The sequence below is a fragment of the Eucyclogobius newberryi genome, unplaced genomic scaffold, assembly GCF_026437365.1.
Source record: "Eucyclogobius newberryi isolate DKJ021-1_F unplaced genomic scaffold, fEucNew1.0.hap1 SCAF_20, whole genome shotgun sequence".
Classification (NCBI taxonomy): Eukaryota; Metazoa; Chordata; class Actinopteri; order Gobiiformes; family Gobiidae; genus Eucyclogobius; species Eucyclogobius newberryi.
The window spans coordinates 2,499,245-2,518,578 of NW_027315835.1; the positions used below are offsets into that span (position 1 = coordinate 2,499,245).

The 19,334-nt window shown below is 48.6% G+C and overlaps 1 protein-coding gene across 1 annotated transcript in view; it reads left to right on the plus strand.

Moving 5' to 3' along the window:
• The window catches only part of LOC140369014 (melanopsin-A-like), a 60,948-nt gene extending 44,008 nt beyond the window's left edge, over positions 1-16,940 (plus strand). The window contains exons 5-11 of the mRNA XM_072456213.1: positions 512-683; positions 3,761-3,922; positions 6,713-6,820; positions 7,679-7,847; positions 7,962-8,147; positions 15,716-15,787; positions 16,760-16,940. Coding sequence (XP_072312314.1) covers positions 512-683; positions 3,761-3,922; positions 6,713-6,820; positions 7,679-7,847; positions 7,962-8,147; positions 15,716-15,787; positions 16,760-16,936 — 1,046 coding nt within the window. The 3' untranslated portion in view covers positions 16,937-16,940. The remainder of the gene's footprint in view (positions 1-511; positions 684-3,760; positions 3,923-6,712; positions 6,821-7,678; positions 7,848-7,961; positions 8,148-15,715; positions 15,788-16,759) is intronic.
• The last annotated feature ends 2,394 nt before the right edge of the window (positions 16,941-19,334 follow it).

Consider the following 19,334-nt stretch of genomic DNA (forward strand, 5'->3'; position numbering starts at 1 on the left):
TTACGTGGCCCCGTTTCACAAAGGACGACGCCCAACGAATACGGATGTCGATTTGTACGTCTGCGTTTACCGTTGTCTTCCATTCTGCGCCTCTGAACGAACAATAACAACGTATTATTCTCAAGGATTATTCCGGTTGTTTCACTCTGCGACTGTCGGACGATTTGGTTGATGTGGTTGTTGTGCATTTTTGTGTCATTTTGTCTGTGAATCTTTTTCCATTTTGTGTTTTTTGAGAAGGTTTTCGCTCGAAAGGCTTTGGTTTTCGCCTAAACCTGGTCACGGGCTAATGTTTGTTGTTGTTGCCTGTTTAAATGTGTTTCTTGTAACGATAAAAAACACAAACGTCACGGCAGCTTCCTTCCGAAACGAGTAAAAATCGGACGTAAAATGGCGTTAAAAATCCAGTTTGAAGACGCCCGCTTCAGACCGAGTTCTTCACTCAAGAAACTGCCAAAGAGCCGAGGTCATGGGGCGTTGATGTTGTTGTTGTTGTTGTTTGTTTGTGCAGGCGCCTACGTCCCCGAGGGGCTCATGACGTCCTGCTCGTGGGACTACATGACCTTCACGCCTTCGGTCCGCTCCTACACCATGCTGCTGTTCACCTTCGTGTTCTTCATCCCGCTGGGCGTCATCATCTTCTGCTACTTCTGCATCTTCAGGGCCATAAGGCACACCACCAGGTCAGTCCAGGGGAAGGGGCGGAGCTCGCCACGGAACCCTCGGAGATACCGGGAGAATTTCTCAAAAATCAAAACAGACGTAAAATCGATCGACGTTCTCTTTGTGAGGATTTTGGTTCCAGGCAGTGGCTTTAAATTTAAATCCATCCAAGTAAAAAACGATTGTTTATGATGCGTGAATCAAAAAGCTGCAAAAATAACGTACAAAAGAAACGTACGATCTTTCATTTTACAAAGATATTATATTAAGGCTGAGCAAAAAAATATGTCTTTTTGCCGTAACCCGACCGACCCGGTAAAAAATTTGCATCAGCATTTTGCCAAAATGATGCCAATTTAGTTTTTCTCTCATATCTCGCCGACTCACCGACCGTTTTTTTTTAAAAAAAGGGCTGTGTTTAATAACTTTGTATCACTGGAACTTGTTATAAATATTTTAAAGCCGAAAATGAAACTTGAGGGGAAAAAAATAGACTGTTGAAGCCTCTGACCCCTGGACTGTTGAAGTCTGACCCCTGGACTGTTGAAGCCTCTGACCCCTGGACTGTTGAAGCCTGAACCCTAGACTGTTGAAGCCTCTGACCCCTGGACTGTTGAAGCCTGACCCCTGGACTGTTGAAGCCTCTGACCCCTGGACTGTTGAAGCTTGACCCCTGGACTGTTGAAGCCTGACCCCTGGACTGTTGAAGCCTCTGACCCCTGGACTGTTGAAGCCTGACCCCTGGACTGTTGAAGCCTCTGACCCCTGGACTGTTGAAGCCTCTGACCCCTGGACTGTTGAAGCCTCTGACCCCTGGACTGTTGAAGCCTCTGACCCCTGGACTGTTGAAGCCTCTGACCCCTGGACTGTTGAAGCCTCTGACCCCTGGACTGTTGAAGCCTCTGACCCCTGGACTGTTGAAGCCTGACCCCTGGACTGTTGAAGCCTCTGACCCCTGGACTGTTGAAGCCTCTGACCCCTGGACTGTTGAAGCCTCTGACCTCTGGACTGTTGAAGCCTCTGACCCCTGGACTGTTGAAGCTTGACCCCTGGACTGTTGAAGCTTGACCCCTGGACTGTTGAAGCCTGACCCCTGGACTGTTGAAGCCTGACCCCTGGACTGTTGAAGCCTGACCCCTGGCGGTCACTGTTGGTCACTGGCAGAATCAAAAAATGGCGACGATTTGGATATTTTTTTTTACCTTCAAAGTAAAAAAAGAAATAAAAAAGAGAATTACTTACCAACCGACTCACTTGAAACATGTTGGCTCGCGTTACAGCAAACATACAGTTTATTTGGGGCCAAAGGGATTTCTTTTGGCCGACCACCATCAGGTTTTCTTCAATAATTGAGTGTTCTTCTCGACCATTTCAACACAAGGTCCTGCACATGACATCACTGTGTGAAAATATCAAAAAGGGACAAAACCGTTGTGACAGTGACGAGCGATGTGGCAGCGACTCGCTTCCCGCTCCTTTTGATGAATGGAGTGTCTGAGTCCACATTGATTTTCTCTCACGTCCGGCTCAAAGTGGACAAACAAGTCTTTGCGGGCGACACACTGAACAATGGGGACACGGCCAAGTTCAGCGTCTTCATCTTCCAGTGTCGAGGCTGATTTTTATGTGTTTTTAGGGCAGAATACCACGTCGTCTTATCGCTAACGCTAAGGGATCAATTGCAACTTAAAGAATAATAAAGGAGACAAATGACAACCTTGACGCGTGGATCTACCAAGTGAGAAATGTTTTGAAACGTTATTATTTGTGAAAAATGTTATTATTTGTTGAAACTTGGGCTTGACCCACTTGAGAAAGGGCAGAATATCTTAGTAAAAATACATCTTTTAAATAATAACTTGGCAGAATTGCATCTAAAAATGAAAATAATCAGAACATTTCACTCAATGTCAATGTTCAAAATCTTTTCTATAGCGTTTACAGCAACACTTCACATGCTCGATGAAAGGTCAAAACGACACAAAAATGTACAATTATGAAAGCAAACATAAGAGAAAATACAGAGAACTTGTGCCAAAAGCCAAAGTAAAGAAAAAGTGTCTCGAGAGGAAACTTCTCTTAATTGGAATCTGCTCCCGGGTTAAAAATAAGCCTCAGACGAGTTCTTGTCCGGAAGATCGTTCATCACCGCGACGTCAGTGTCGAGCGATGAGCCGCGATCGCCCAGTTTCCTGTCACGTTTATGACCCAAACCCAAAGACGGTTCCGAGTCCGGATTTTAGTCCAGGTTTTGTCGAACGCGAGAGAATTCTGGACATTTAAAGCATCAAATATATCGACGTTTGGACAAATTTAAATGAGAGTTTGAATCAGAAAGTCATGGCTTCTTCACACAAAACGTTATTCTTGATTTATTTCTCGTCAATCCATCGCGTTTAAATCCAGAAGCATAATTTTGTACTAAAAAAAATTCAAAATGGCGGCTGCACGGATCGTACTTTTGCTACTACAACAAGCTAACTGGGCTACAATGGAGTTTTGTCATTATATCCTTTAGATGTGGTCGTTTATTACCTAATAATTGTTTTTTAATTGACACAATCTGCATCATGATTTGGGAAAGACAAAACAACTTCATCTGATGTTTTGAGTGGACAGATTGTCAGATTGTGCTCTCGGTATTTCAAAAATATGACAACAAATAAAAGTTAATTTCTCTCGTTTTGATTGATCACATTTTTCAATTCAACTTTGTCTCATTAAAAACCAACAAAATCACTTTCAATATCAATTTACTGCACAATAATTGCCAGATAGAATAGTCTGAAGTCAAATGTCAAGTTTCTTTACTGACAGAGGATTGACTGGAGACAAAAAAAAGCCAAATATTGATGATTTGAATTGACTAAATCTTCATCAATGAAATTCAATGATTGGCACAGCCCAAAAAGTCGGTGCAAATGTGTTTTCTTCAAACCTTTGTCGTCTACACAATCTTAATTCTTCAAAATCAGTCAAAACCGTCCACCAGGATCCAATAATGCACCAGGAAACGGGACAAATGCACGTTGAACCGAACAAACACGCGATTGATTTGATAATCCTCTCACGTGTGCTGAACGTCCTTCTACGACAGGGCAATAACCAAGATAAACCGCCACGGCACCCGAGACTCGACCAAGAGGCTTCACAAAATGAGGAGCGAGTGGAAAATGGCCAAGATCGCGCTGATCCTGATCCTGCTGTTCGTCATCTCGTGGGCGCCGTACTCCTGCACGGCGCTCACGGCCTTCGCTGGGTGAGTATCGGGCGGCGCCGGTCAAAAGGACGATAAAAGCTTGTGTTACTTCAGCAGACAATGGGACGAGCGTGTGTTTTAATGCGAGACACTTTGCGCTTTCGAAGGAACAGTTTTCAAATGGAATAAAATAGTCCAATCTCAACCTAAATATGTTTTATTATTCATTTAATCCACTTCCGTCCATAGATTTGAATGGGATATTGCAGTTTCAGTGATTGTTTGTCGTTTCTGAATGTATTTTTCTCCCAAGACCTTAGTAGCATTTACAGACACATTTACACCTAATATATATAATAAAATATATAATAATATGCCAATTGTCAGTAAGATCTAGTTTACCCCAAAAAATATACAATGTACACAATCCCCTCTGTACATTGTTTTGTCAAAATAAAATTAAAAAAATGGAGCAAGATATTTAAAACTGGTTCTGTCAATTTCTTTTTTTTAATTCTTTATGTCTCAAATATTTTCAGTTTTTGGCCATTTTTTACCAATGCCTTGTTTTATATTAAAACATAATCGTATATTAAAAAAAAAAAGATGTAAATTTAAGATGTTTTCACCTGCAGTTGCCACCGTTACTTTTACTTTAATCAGTTCTAGACACATTTCCATTGGATAATTGAGTCATTCAAAACAGGATATTTGGGACAATCCAGCCCCGATGGTTCAGTGAGGTCGGTTTAAGGAGAAGTGCTTGTTTCTTTCTGCCCCCTCCACATTAGAGCGGTCAGCTGAGAGTCTAGTGGGACACCTCACTGCAGAGGCATTCGGGGCATGTGGTGCTGGAGCGTGTCCCGGGACAGGGGCTGGCCCGAGGGGGCGGGGTCAGACCCTGGGGGGGCCGGCTCAGCTGGTCCAAACTGGCAGCATCTTTTGGTGTCCAGCTGGAGGAAGTCTGAGTTCCACAGGCGGCTGCTGCCCACGTGACTGACCAGGAATCCTGCCGGAAACGCCATTTCACGTCAGTCGTCCCAGTGAAAAGAGCTGATTAAGAACGCGATAAAGTTTGTCCTCATGTTCACTTGGGTCATGTGTCTTTACTCGTACCCTTTGCTGTGATTAAGAGACATCAAACACACAGTCACAATATAAAAACAGACATAACGGATTCATAAATGGATTAATTACGAGTGACCTGGTCAGTGTATATATCATAATCACACCATTATTTGTTTTTGAACACATTTTGATTCATTTTAAAAGTTGCAGTAAAACTTGACTTTTGAGTCTCAAAATCACGTCATTTTTATGTGGAAAAATCTGAAAAAATTATGGATCCAGGCTTAAAATTCTTGTTTCATTTTGACGTATTAGACACAAAACAACAACAACAACGACCAAATGAGGGATTTTGAATATGAATTGGTAACTGAATAAGTCTTCACATGGTTGAAGTGGTGGAGTAGCTCACTTGTACTGTGCAGTATTAAGTACACTGTAAAACTGCACATGTGTAAATGTGAGGGATATCCATACGTTAAAGTGTAAATTGTTGTTCATTCAGTGGAGCTTAGTTGATAAGAACAGATCTATTGTTTATTATCCCTTTTTTTTCTACCATGAACTGCTATTTTCTTCTACTTAAAAAAACAACACTTAAAATATTTCCCCTGTGTATGAATTCTGATTCAACGAAAAATGGCCTAATTTCTGGTGCAAACAAATAAACAGATAATAAATCCCTCCGTTTCATCCTAATCGTGTTGAGCACAAGACGGTAAAGTCTGGTGTGTTTAAGGCCTGATCCTTATGTCCTTTGGGAAGAAAAACAACCTTTAAAGTTGCAACGTCCCGTATTAATCTATGTTTATTAAATGTCGCGGATTGGACGCCGTTATTTCCACTTGAAAGACGAAGCAAACGGACAAAAAAAATAGCAAAATATTTGAGGAAAAACAAAAGAGACAAATGTTTTGCTCCCAAACTCCACTGCACAGCTGATACTTTACATGTGTCGTACATTCCTGGTGTGTCGGGCTCCTCCCTGGTACTGTCGGGCTCCTCCCTGGTACTGTCGGGCTCCTCCCTAGTACTGTCGGGCTCCTCCCTGGTACTGACGGGCTCCTCCCTGGTACTGTCGGGCTCCTCCCTGGTACTGTCGGGCTCCTCCCTAGTACTGTCGGGCTCCTCCCTGGTACTGTCGGGCTCCTCCCTGGTACTGACGGGCTCCTCCCTGGTACTGTCGGGCTCCTCCCTGGTACTGTCGGGCTCCTCCCTGGTACTGTCGGGCTCCTCCCTAGTACTGTCGGGCTCCTCCCTGGTACTGTCGGGCTCCTCCCTGGTACTGTCGGGCTCCTCCCTGGTACTGTCGGGCTCCTCCCTGGTACTGTCGGGCTCCTCCCTAGTACTGTCGGGCTCCTCCCTGGTACTGTCGGGCTCCTCCCTGGTACTGTCGGGCTCCTCCCTGGTACTGACGGGCTCCTCCCTGGTACTGTCGGGCTCCTCCCTGGTACTGTCGGGCTCCTCCCTGGTACTGTCGGGCTCCTCCCTGGTACTGACGGGCTCCTCCCTGGTACTGTCGGGCTCCTCCCTGGTACTGTCGGGCTCCTCCCTGGTACTGACGGGCTCCTCCCTGGTACTGTCGGGCTCCTCCCTGGTACCGACGGGCTCCTCCCTGGTACTGACGGGCTCCTCCCTGGTACTGTCGGGCTCCTCCCTGGTACTGTCGGGCTCCTCCCTGGTACCGACGGGCTCCTCCCTGGCACCTGCCGCGCCCGGTCTCCTCCTCAGATATTCTGGGAGGAGACGGTCTCATTTCCTGTCCTCGTTTGTCTGCCTCAGGTACGCGGAGCTGCTGTCGCCGTACATGCACTCTGTCCCCGCCGTGATCGCCAAAGCCTCCGCCATCCACAACCCCATCATCTACGCCATAACGCACCCCAAGTACAGGTACGGGGCCCCGGGCGGGGCCGTCCTGTGCTGGGTTTAGTGAACCTTAAATCATCTCTATGTAGAAGACAAACTATTAAGGGGAGAAAAGTCATCAAATACTGGCAGATTTTATATAAAAACTAATGACATTTCAAGGATTTTGTAATATATAAATATATTCTTTAAATATTGCAGTTTCTTAAAAGGGCCTATACCTGATTTTTATTTATTCTAATAAACGTAAATGATCTTTACATCATGAATTGTATGGTATAAGCAGATAAAGTATAAATACATTGAGACTGCAACATTATCTACGCATTTTATAAAGCTGTGTGTTGTGTATCAAAGGTGATTTAACTGAATTTTAAAGTGTTAAAAACTAGAAAAATAAAACAAATTACTTGTAAACTGTTTGCAGACAGTTAGTTATAGTCAGGGTTGTATTCTGCTATATTTAATGCTGTAAAACCACACATTTAGGCACAACTTTTGGGGCTGTGGAACCTGAACCTTTAGCCTATGCTAGCATTAGCGTAGTTCCCCTGTTCATAGAAAAGGGGGAACATGGGCACCGGGGAATAAAGGTACTCACCCAGTTCAAAGTCATTGCTCACTTCCCTAAAACACCACTTTTAACGGCCAGAGGAGAGTTTTCCATCATGGTAAATGTAACAGCACAAACAGTGCATTTTGTGCTTCACGGACGATAAAAACGCTCTATAATCAGATGCAGGAAGCACACAGCGGTCTCCATTTCACCACATGAGCTGTTTTAACGATACATCTACACTGGGACAAACCCGACTGTACTTTAATACATCACATGCTCATTTTACGCCGTAATCATTGACTCTTTGGACTCTCTTCTCACAGATCCGCCATCAGCCGCTACGTGCCCTACCTCGGCACCCTGCTGTGCATCCCGCCCCGAGATCGCTTCGGCAGCAGCAGCTTCCAGTCCACGCGGCGCTCCACGCTGGCCAGCCAATCGGAGAGCACGCACCAGAGCAAGGCCCGCCTGTCCCTGTCTGAGAGCGAATCAGTGAGTGCCCTTCATATCTAATGGGGTATGTCTCTTGTCTCGACACTCACTGTGGGAAAAGCCTCCGCACGTTTCGAGGTTCAATCGGAGTTTTGTCGGTCGCCCGTTTCGCAGCCGCACTTCTCGGACACGGAGGAGGACGGCTCCGCCCCCGCGCCGGCCGGCCCGCACGGCGCCCTGGAGGTCCGACAGGCGCGGCATCCCAGCCAGAGGTCGAAGTTGAAAGTTTACGGCGCGGGAGACAAGCAAGCGGGTCTCAACGTCTCCGACAGCAGCATCTGTCAGCTCTCACAGATCTCGGTGAGCACTTTTATTCATAAAAACATCGGTATTTGTACTTTTCCCAGTCAATTTTGGGATGCTTTTTTCTAGGTATCTGGTCTTTCTACAGTTTCCATGAAGTTCTCAAACGATAAGAAACATCGTACTAAATGTAAAATATTCTAATGAAAATGACAGAGAAAATTGAAAAAAAAAGTGATGGAAAAATCTGCTTCGTTCTATATCAAGAGCACTTCATGTGTTATTTCAAAAGTGTTTTCACATTTTCACACCGGCAACCACAAGAGGGCGCTCTAGGCTCTGAGCGACGCAGAAGAAGAATCTGCACTTCCTCTTCCTCTGGAGTTTGTGGAGTTGCTGCTGCCACTGTTTCTCCAAAAGTTTGCGTTTCCCTCGTGTAGTAGAGTCACGACTTTGACATGGTCTTATGAAATAACGTTCTTTCCTATTTGTTTTTGATATATTCAGTAGAACTGTATTGTCCAGGTTAATCATGCGTATATATAGTTTAGATATTATTCTGATGTATTGGCCTTGATCAAAACTTTCATCACAGGCTCATACTGGTGGTAACCTTGTTTAATTTTGGGGTTATATTAGCTCCTTATTTGCTCCAACAGTGATTCTGATTGAAAGTTGGCTGCAGTGAGCCTGTCGTGAGCCTGTCGTGAGCCTGTCGTGAGCCTGTCGTGAGCCTGTGGTGAGCCTGTCGTGAGCCTGTCGTGAGCCTGTCGTGAGCCTGTCGTGAGCCTGTGGTGAGCCTGTCGTGAGCCTGTCGTGAGCCTGTCGTGAGCCTGTGGTGAGCCTGTCGTGAGCCTGTCGTGAGCCTGTGGTGAGCCTGTCGTGAGCCTGTCGTGAGCCTGTCGTGAGCCTGTCGTGAGCCTGTGGTGAGCCTGTCGTGAGCCTGTCGTGAGCCTGTCGTGAGCCTGTGGTGAGCCTGTCGTGAGCCTGTCGTGAGCCTGTCGTGAGCCTGTCGTGAGCCTGTCGTGAGCCTGTGGTGAGCCTGTGGTGAGCCTGTCGTGAGCCTGTCGTGAGCCTGTCGTGAGCCTGTGGTTAGCCTGTGGTGAGCCTGTCGTGAGCCTGTCGTGAGCCTGTCGTGAGCCTGTCGTGAGCCTGTGGTGAGCCTGTCGTGAGCCTGTCGTGAGCCTGTCGTGAGCCTGTCGTGAGCCTGTGGTGAGCCTGTCGTGAGCCTGTCGTGAGCCTGTCGTGAGCCTGTGGTGAGCCTGTCGTGAGCCTGTCGTGAGCCTGTGGTGAGCCTGTCGTGAGCCTGTCGTGAGCCTGTCGTGAGCCTGTCGTGAGCCTGTGGTGAGCCTGTCGTGAGCCTGTCGTGAGCCTGTCGTGAGCCTGTGGTGAGCCTGTCGTGAGCCTGTCGTGAGCCTGTGGTGAGCCTGTCGTGAGCCTGTCGTGAGCCTGTCGTGAGCCTGTGGTGAGCCTGTGGTGAGCCTGTCGTGAGCCTGTCGTGAGCCTGTCGTGAGCCTGTCGTGAGCCTGTGGTGAGCCTGTCGTGAGCCTTTCGTGAGCCTGTCGTGAGCCTGTCGTGAGCCTGTCGTGAGCCTGTCGTGAGCCTGTCGTGAGCCCGTGGTGAGCCCGTCGTGAGCCCGTCGTGAGCCTGTGGTGAGCCTGTCGTGAGCCTGTCGTGAGCCTGTCGTGAGCCTGTCGTGAGCCTGTCGTGAGCCTGTGGTGAGCCTGTCGTGAGCCTGTCGTGAGCCTGTCGTGAGCCTGTCGTGAGCCTGTCGTGAGCCCGTGGTGAGCCCGTCGTGAGCCCGTCGTGAGCCTGTCGTGAGCCTGTGGTGAGCCTGTCGTGAGCCTGTGGTGAGCCTGTCGTGAGCCTGTCGTGAGCCTGTCGTGAGCCTGTCGTGAGCCTGTCGTGAGCCTGTGGTGAGCCTGTCGTGAGCCTGTCGTGAGCCTGTGGTGAGCCTGTCGTGAGCCTGTCGTGAGCCTGTGGTGAGCCTGTCGTGAGCCTGTCGTGAGCCTGTCGTGAGCCTGTGGTGAGCCTGTGGTGAGCCTGTCGTGAGCCTGTCGTGAGCCTGTCGTGAGCCTGTGGTGAGCCTGTCGTGAGCCTGTGGTGAGCCTGTCGTGAGCCTGTGGTGAGCCTGTCGTGAGCCTGTCGTGAGCCTGTCGTGAGCCTGTGGTGAGCCTGTCGTGAGCCTGTCGTGAGCCTGTCGTGAGCCTGTGGTGAGCCTGTGGTGAGCCTGTGGTGAGCCTGTCGTGAGCCTGTCGTGAGCCTGTCGTGAGCCTGTCGTGAGCCTGTGGTGAGCCTGTCGTGAGCCTGTCGTGAGCCTGTGGTGAGCCTGTCGTGAGCCTGTCGTGAGCCTGTCGTGAGCCTGTGGTGAGCCTGTGGTGAGCCTGTGGTGAGCCTGTGGTGAGCCTGTCGTGAGCCTGTCGTGAGCCTGTGGTGAGCCTGTGGTGAGCCTGTCGTGAGCCTGTCGTGAGCCTGTGGTGAGCCTGTGGTGAGCCTGTCGTGAGCCTGTCGTGAGCCTGTGGTGAGCCTGTGGTGAGCCTGTGGTGAGCCTGTCGTGAGCCTGTGGTGAGCCTGTGGTGAGCCTGTCGTGAGCCTGTCGTGAGCCTGTCGTGAGCCTGTCGTGAGCCTGTGGTGAGCCTGTCGTGAGCCTGTAGTGAGCCTGTCGTGAGCCTGTCGTGAGCCTGTCGTGAGCCTGTCGTGAGCCTGTGGTGAGCCTGTCGTGAGCCTGTCGTGAGCCTGTCGTGAGCCTGTAGTGAGCCTGTCGTGAGCCTGTCGTGAGCCTGTCGTGAGCCTGTCGTGAGCCTGTGGTGAGCCTGTCGTGAGCCTGTCGTGAGCCTGTCGTGAGCCTGTGGTGAGCCTGTCGTGAGCCTGTCGTGAGCCTGTCGTGAGCCTGTGGTGAGCCTGTCGTGAGCCTGTGGTGAGCCTGTCGTGAGCCTGTGGTGAGCCTGTCGTGAGCCTGTGGTGAGCCTGTCGTGAGCCTGTCGTGAGCCTGTGGTGAGCCTGTGGTGAGCCTGTCGTGAGCCTGTGGTGAGCCTGTCGTGAGCCTGTCGTGAGCCTGTCGTGAGCCTGTCGTGAGCCTGTGGTGAGCCTGTCGTGAGCCTGTGGTGAGCCTGTGGTGAGCCTGTGGTGAGCCTGTCGTGAGCCTGTCGTGAGCCTGTCGTGAGCCTGTCGTGAGCCTGTCGTGAGCCTGTGGTGAGCCTGTCGTGAGCCTGTGGTGAGCCTGTCGTGAGCCTGTGGTGAGCCTGTGGTGAGCCTGTGGTGAGCCTGTCGTGAGCCTGTCGTGAGCCTGTCGTGAGCCTGTCGTGAGCCTGTCGTGAGCCTGTGGTGAGCCTGTGGTGAGCCTGTGGTGAGCCTGTGGTGAGCCTGTGGTGAGCCTGTCGTGAGCCTGTGGTGAGCCTGTCGTGAGCCTGTGGTGAGCCTGTGGTGAGCCTGTCGTGAGCCTGTCGTGAGCCTGTCGTGAGCCTGTGGTGAGCCTGTGGTGAGCCTGTCGTGAGCCTGTCGTGAGCCTGTCGTGAGCCTGTCGTGAGCCTGTGGTGAGCCTGTCGTGAGCCTGTCGTGAGCCTGTCGTGAGCCTGTGGTGAGCCTGTCGTGAGCCTGTGGTGAGCCTGTGGTGAGCCTGTCGTGAGCCTGTCGTGAGCCTGTCGTGAGCCTGTGGTGAGCCTGTGGTGAGCCTGTCGTGAGCCTGTCGTGAGCCTGTCGTGAGCCTGTGGTGAGCCTGTGGTGAGCCTGTCGTGAGCCTGTCGTGAGCCTGTCGTGAGCCTGTCGTGAGCCTGTGGTGAGCCTGTGGTGAGCCTGTCGTGAGCCTGTCGTGAGCCTGTGGTGAGCCTGTGGTGAGCCTGTCGTGAGCCTGTCGTGAGCCTGTGGTGAGCCTGTGGTGAGCCTGTCGTGAGCCTGTCGTGAGCCTGTGGTGAGCCTGTGGTGAGCCTGTCGTGAGCCTGTCGTGAGCCTGTCGTGAGCCTGTGGTGAGCCTGTGGTGAGCCTGTGGTGAGCCTGTGGTGAGCCTGTCGTGAGCCTGTCGTGAGCCTGTGGTGAGCCTGTCGTGAGCCTGTCGTGAGCCTGTGGTGAGCCTGTGGTGAGCCTGTGGTGAGCCTGTGGTGAGCCTGTCGTGAGCCTGTCGTGAGCCTGTCGTGAGCCTGTGGTGAGCCTGTGGTGAGCCTGTCGTGAGCCTGTCGTGAGCCCGTGGTGAGCCCGTCGTGAGCCCGTCGTGAGCCTGTCGTGAGCCTGTCGTGAGCCTGTCGTGAGCCTGTCGTGAGCCTGTCGTGAGCCTGTGGTGAGCCTGTGGTGAGCCTGTCGTGAGCCTGTGGTGAGCCTGTGGTGAGCCTGTGGTGAGCCTGTCGTGAGCCTGTCGTGAGCCTGTCGTGAGCCTGTCGTGAGCCTGTCGTGAGCCTGTGGTGAGCCTGTCGTGAGCCTGTGGTGAGCCTGTCGTGAGCCTGTGGTGAGCCTGTGGTGAGCCTGTGGTGAGCCTGTCGTGAGCCTGTCGTGAGCCTGTCGTGAGCCTGTCGTGAGCCTGTCGTGAGCCTGTGGTGAGCCTGTGGTGAGCCTGTGGTGAGCCTGTCGTGAGCCTGTGGTGAGCCTGTGGTGAGCCTGTCGTGAGCCTGTGGTGAGCCTGTCGTGAGCCTGTGGTGAGCCTGTGGTGAGCCTGTCGTGAGCCTGTCGTGAGCCTGTCGTGAGCCTGTGGTGAGCCTGTGGTGAGCCTGTCGTGAGCCTGTCGTGAGCCTGTCGTGAGCCTGTCGTGAGCCTGTGGTGAGCCTGTCGTGAGCCTGTCGTGAGCCTGTCGTGAGCCTGTGGTGAGCCTGTCGTGAGCCTGTGGTGAGCCTGTGGTGAGCCTGTCGTGAGCCTGTCGTGAGCCTGTCGTGAGCCTGTGGTGAGCCTGTGGTGAGCCTGTCGTGAGCCTGTCGTGAGCCTGTCGTGAGCCTGTGGTGAGCCTGTGGTGAGCCTGTCGTGAGCCTGTCGTGAGCCTGTCGTGAGCCTGTCGTGAGCCTGTGGTGAGCCTGTGGTGAGCCTGTCGTGAGCCTGTCGTGAGCCTGTGGTGAGCCTGTGGTGAGCCTGTCGTGAGCCTGTCGTGAGCCTGTGGTGAGCCTGTGGTGAGCCTGTCGTGAGCCTGTCGTGAGCCTGTGGTGAGCCTGTGGTGAGCCTGTCGTGAGCCTGTCGTGAGCCTGTCGTGAGCCTGTGGTGAGCCTGTGGTGAGCCTGTGGTGAGCCTGTGGTGAGCCTGTCGTGAGCCTGTCGTGAGCCTGTGGTGAGCCTGTCGTGAGCCTGTCGTGAGCCTGTGGTGAGCCTGTGGTGAGCCTGTGGTGAGCCTGTGGTGAGCCTGTCGTGAGCCTGTCGTGAGCCTGTCGTGAGCCTGTGGTGAGCCTGTGGTGAGCCTGTCGTGAGCCTGTCGTGAGCCCGTGGTGAGCCCGTCGTGAGCCCGTCGTGAGCCTGTCGTGAGCCTGTCGTGAGCCTGTCGTGAGCCTGTCGTGAGCCTGTCGTGAGCCTGTGGTGAGCCTGTGGTGAGCCTGTCGTGAGCCTGTGGTGAGCCTGTCGTGAGCCTGTGGTGAGCCTGTGGTGAGCCTGTCGTGAGCCTGTCGTGAGCCTGTCGTGAGCCTGTCGTGAGCCTGTCGTGAGCCTGTGGTGAGCCTGTGGTGAGCCTGTCGTGAGCCTGTCGTGAGCCTGTCGTGAGCCTGTCGTGAGCCTGTCGTGAGCCTGTCGTGAGCCTGTCGTGAGCCCGTGGTGAGCCTGTCGTGAGCCTGTCGTGAGCCTGTCGTGAGCCTGTCGTGAGCCTGTCGTGAGCCTGTGGACTCTGCGGTCACAGCCCGGCCCGACACAGATTACAGGCCCAGAGCGCTGGATTAGTGGATTAGATTCCGCTTCCTCGTGTAATAGAGTCTGGACATAACCTGACCCCCAGATGCCGACCGCCATCGCATGCGAGAGCTTTAAGTGCAAAGAGGGTTTGACCGTTTTCCTCTCTAAGATGAAGACCGCACACTGAGACGGAAATGTCCCGTTAAATACTGTGCGAATATAAGATGTTGCTTATAAAATGTCACGCTCTGGGCAAATATATTGGAATTGTTTAAAAGTGAAGTCGTAGAAGAAGCATTTTGTGTATTCTATGATATAAAAAGGTGACATATTATGCTTTCTGGTATTTACTATAAACGTAGATGACTTTTTCTTTCTTTTCTAAACCCTTTTCTTGAACTAAAAAGACTTAATACTATAAATGAGTCCTGGCTCCGCCCCCTCGTCATGGCGTTTCACCACATTTACAACAGTTTTACTTTTGAAAAAATGTCCATTGCGACCATTTTTCTTACATTTGTGAACGTCCTCGAGTTGCAAATGAGTGCGTTGCCGTGTTGTTGCCGTGTTGTTGCCGTGTTGTTGCCGCGTTGTTGCAGCGTTGCCGTGGGCGGGGACAGACATTCTCTGAGCGCTCAAGCGTCAAATGCAAAATAACACAAGCAATGAACAATTGGCATCAAAATATGACTTTGGATGAGCTGATTATAAGTGAAAAACATATTTTAAATGCAGATGTCTCGACCTAGTTTATGGTGGATATTTCAGTCATTTCACGTCTAATTCACATGAAACAAAAACTGGGACAGAATTCCAAGTTCTTTCTCTGTCAATCAAACTAATGTGAAATAAAGAATTGAACACTTAAAGGTTGAATGGACGATTTTTTTGGCCCAAATCTGAGTCTCATTTCCTCGTGGCGTGGACTGTCCATTAGTCCTGCCACGTGTCAATCATAGAACACACCGACCGCTCACCTGCAGCGAGCAGCACGTTTCTGCGTGTCTAAGCGCATTGATCTATCATAATATAGTTCCCTCAGTGTACGGGGCAAAATGAAGACGGAGAAAGACAGTTCGAGCTGACGCAGAAGTGGACAGAAATCTACGGGAGACGAGAGATGCGATGCGCTCCGTTGCGCTAATAAACAAACACGTGTGTGTTGTATCAGACCACACGGGGGAGGGGCATGTGCACGGGGGAGTGGCATGTGCACGGGGGAGTGGCATGTGCACGGGGGAGTGGCATGTGCACGGGGGAGGGGCATGTGCACGGGGGAGTGGCATGTGCACGGGGGAGTGGCATGTAAACTTCAACATTTTGGGACTTTCCATGTTACGTTTGTGATCTGTAAAAAGACAACTTCACATAGAAACTGAACCATCGTAATGAGCGTGTTTCAGAGACGAGGAAGGTCATCTGAGCTAAAGACCAGAAATGGGCACGTTTGTGGAAATACACACACTTTTAGTAAGAATTCACAGTTTTATACATGAGATCCTGGAAAACCTGTTGAATTCTTTACAATATCAATGTGGCTCTCACCAAAAGCAGACGTGAAATGCTGTAAAGTCATGACAAATATTCTAATTAGGTCAAAACAACAGGAGCAAGCCCAAAGTGACCACTACAGGACGAATGAGGAATTACACCGACCTGCAGTACTTACTTGCTGTAGTTACTTAAACTTTAACATATTTCCTCTGACATGCAGATGCTCAAATGCCACATAGACTTGATTGTTTTTTTCATCAACTCTAGATTGTATTGTTGTTATATCTAACCCTGTCAATCATCAGAAAGAAAACTAACGAGTCTAAATGTTTGTGTTTTTCCCAGAGTGTGACAGAAACAGAAGACATTTCTCTGTCCGACATGAGTCTCCAGCCGACGAGCCTGATCCCTGGAGCGGTGAGTTCTGTGCGTGAAGAGCGCGGCAACTCAAGCTCTAAACCAAAGCTCGTCGTGGGCTTCCAGTGAGGACTGTCACCATAGCAACGAACAAGTCAAATAGGGTCGCGTAACTCATCGCAACGGAATCGAAATGGTTCTTTCCCTTTTCACATAAATTCATCTGATTTGAGTCGTTGTGATTAGAAATAAGTGACATAAAGAAACGTCAATTCCACTGCAAACAACACATTGTTTTCTTAGTATATTTGCATTAAGTATTTATAAGACTTTGATACCAATAAAAAAACGACTATATTTTTAGACAATAAAACCCAATTCTGAATCCAAAATGGCCGCCGTTTCTTTAACTTGACCATGTGATCTGACACAGAGCGAGACAATAAAAACTGTTCAGGAAAGATCCAGTTTGGTCTGATTTATGAGATTGTCAAACGATCAATACTTGTTCAAACGAGCGTCAATAGAATCAAACGGGGGAAAAGTGTCTGTATTTGAGAAAAGCACATCAGTTACATCTTTTGAAGCGGCGATCGTTGAGCGTAGAGCCGAGCGTGGATCTGAACCTGGATCTGAACGTGGATCTGAGCGTAGATCAGAGCGTGTAGTTACTGATGGAAGACTGATGAAAAGGTTAAGGGTCAATCTACCTTCAAGAAAGAGAATCCAGGAGTCCTGAATTATCCTTCTTGAAGGTAGATTGAAGTTCACTGAGGGAAATGTAGAAAAGAATTTTAATTTAAAAAAAAATAAAAAAAATCGATCTTTGGACGTACAAATCAATAATCGGTCATTATTATGCGAATCGGTTAAAAATCGGAAAATCGATTATTTCAACCCAACTCTAGTATAAACATTACATATTTATCATTCCAAATACAAAAAAGACATTAAAAGACATTAAAAGCCTGAATACTGCTAAATATGGTATGAATAAAAAGAATCATGTTTAATTGTGTGTTTCCCCCACAGGCCGACGCGGCTCAACGAGCCTCCAGAGCGTCCGTCATCGTCACCTCCATCTCCAGCCCCTCCATTCTGGACAGTCCTCCCGGTTTCCACGGCAACTTGAAAATAGCCAAAACGTGCAGCGGCATCGCCAAAGACCCTCTGGACATCGCCCGGCTGGAGGCCACGGCGTTACCATAGCGCCTTCGGAACGACACGTGTGCGATCGAAGTGTGCGACTGGGTTGGTTTGAGGTCGTATTACGCTTTATTCAGGCTGCAGTACTTTTAGTGTGACACAACCTTTAGAATGTCATTTTCAACACAAAATCATAGCACTTTATTTATGTTTATTTATGTTTATTTACACATGACAAAGCTCAGACCTAACTAAAACTATTCACAAACGGTCAATATTTGCGCCGATAATGTGATTTTTACGTCTCGTTTTGCTCCTAGTGTCTAATGTTCGATACTTCTCACAACTTTAGACCAAACCACAGTGAAATATTTAATTTACACTGTCTTTTTTTCCCTTTTTTTTAAACATAGATCGACAAAAACAAAGCAACAACAGACAAAAATTATATTAAACAAGAAATAAAATGCCCAAAAATACCCCACAAAGGAGAAGCTGGACCGAGTAGAACACGAGGCAAGTAAAAGGAGTAAAAGTAGAAAATAAGGGATCAGGAAAAAAGAAAAAAAAGAGGAATTAGAGCATAACATTTGAGTCAAATTTTTGAATTGAAACTGTATAATATCACGTTGACTTGGATGTATCGCAAATCGCTTAGAAAAGTCTGATATTGAAAGAGAAAAGACCTGAACTTAAAACAAGTGACATAGAGAAAATGAGAAAATTTAAAAAACGCAGCGTCTTTCAAAGTACAAACGTTAAAAATGCCGCAGTATCTTATAGTTATATCTGATATATATTGTACTGTAACAAAACATCGAAGCCAGGCATGTCCAAACTACGGCCCGAGGGCCAAATGCGGCCCTCAGACTCATTTCTGTCGGCCCTCTGGCTGTAGTATTTTTTACTTTAACATTTGGAAACATTCAAACATTGTGATGTTATACCAGCCGAATATTAATGTTCCACGTCTTATTAAAGGTGCTGAGGCGTCCAAACAATATCAAATGCAAAACGTCACTTTAATAAGTCATAATTGGACATTGTCGGGTGGTTTGTGGCCCTCTGCTGCGGATGAGCCCCTGATCTAAGCCATATCGCCCATTACCAGTGTCGAGGCTCCATTTGAGTTACTTTCACCTATTTTTGCTTCTAAAATTCTCAGGATTCATGTGTTTTAAGTTTTTGCCTCTATTATCATGATAATCGCTGGACTCTTGGCTTTTAGCAGAAAATGTCGGCAGAGGGTTCGCTGAGGAGTCGGAACGAGTCAAATCGTGAACTTTAAAAACATGGAGGAGCACTCATTGACTACTGCCAGTTTTTCATCAAGTGTTTCTCTGGAGGAAAATGGACTAAATTTGCCTTATATTGGCTCAGATGGAACAAAAATACACGTCATTTGAAGAGGAACTAACACGAGCTTAAAAACACCTGATTAAATATAATATACATCCCACAAAGTTGTGTTTAGTTTGGTAAAACGGACACGGATCAAACGCATGCTTTTGTGTGAGCGCGGCAGGGGGCGTCTGGTCCCTCGACATATTTGACACAGAGGGCGGAGCTAAAACCAGTGTCTCTGTTTTATGATCGGTTTGGTTTAAACGTTTTTTCCCGCCCACAGAAGCAAAAAAGTCATAAACAATCATGGTTCTTCTGAATCTGGAGCTTCTCAAAATGGCAGAAATCGTCTTTTAAACCCTGTATTTCCGTTTCCTTTGTACGACATGGGCCCAATGTTTGTAATACAGTATTTAAAACGTATATTTTACGTTCAGGTCTAAAAAAGAACTCAGTGAGCAATTGTTGGTCCCGAGACAACAATTTATAATAGTGATAACAACACATTGGTTTTGTAAAACACTTTTTAATGATGCTTTAGATGTTGTACTTTACCAGAGTTAAAAGACGCTTTAACCACATTTTTATCCAACTTAAAGATCTCAAAATCTAAATGTTAAAGGTGCACATGGTGACTCCAGCACTAAAGCATGTTTTCGGGGTATTTTTGGGTGCTAAAACATTATTTTAAAAGTTTATTTATTGATCTTTATGTGGTTTATCTGCAAAACCAGATCCTCACCAGAAGCACAACATCAGAAATCTTTAAACTTTTACCTCAGACGCCAGTTGAACGTGCTAATTATTACGTAAAATAAGAATTAGAATAATGTGAAATAACATGTAAAAACTTAAGCACTCAACAGTGACTTTTCATGACCTAAATGCGGTTGATTTATTGGTACCAGACCAAACCCTCTTGATTCCTCTTGACTTGCGTTTTTATTTTTTCAGGCTAATGCTAAAGCTAATGCTAACGGCTATAGGGAAATACGGTGCTTCAAATCTTCCCGAACTAGCCGAGTCGCCGATAGCGTCAGCGTCGAAAAACCCACATCTAATAATGTCTACGGCAAAGTGACGACGTGCAGCTTTAAGAACGAGCGACGGACGTAAA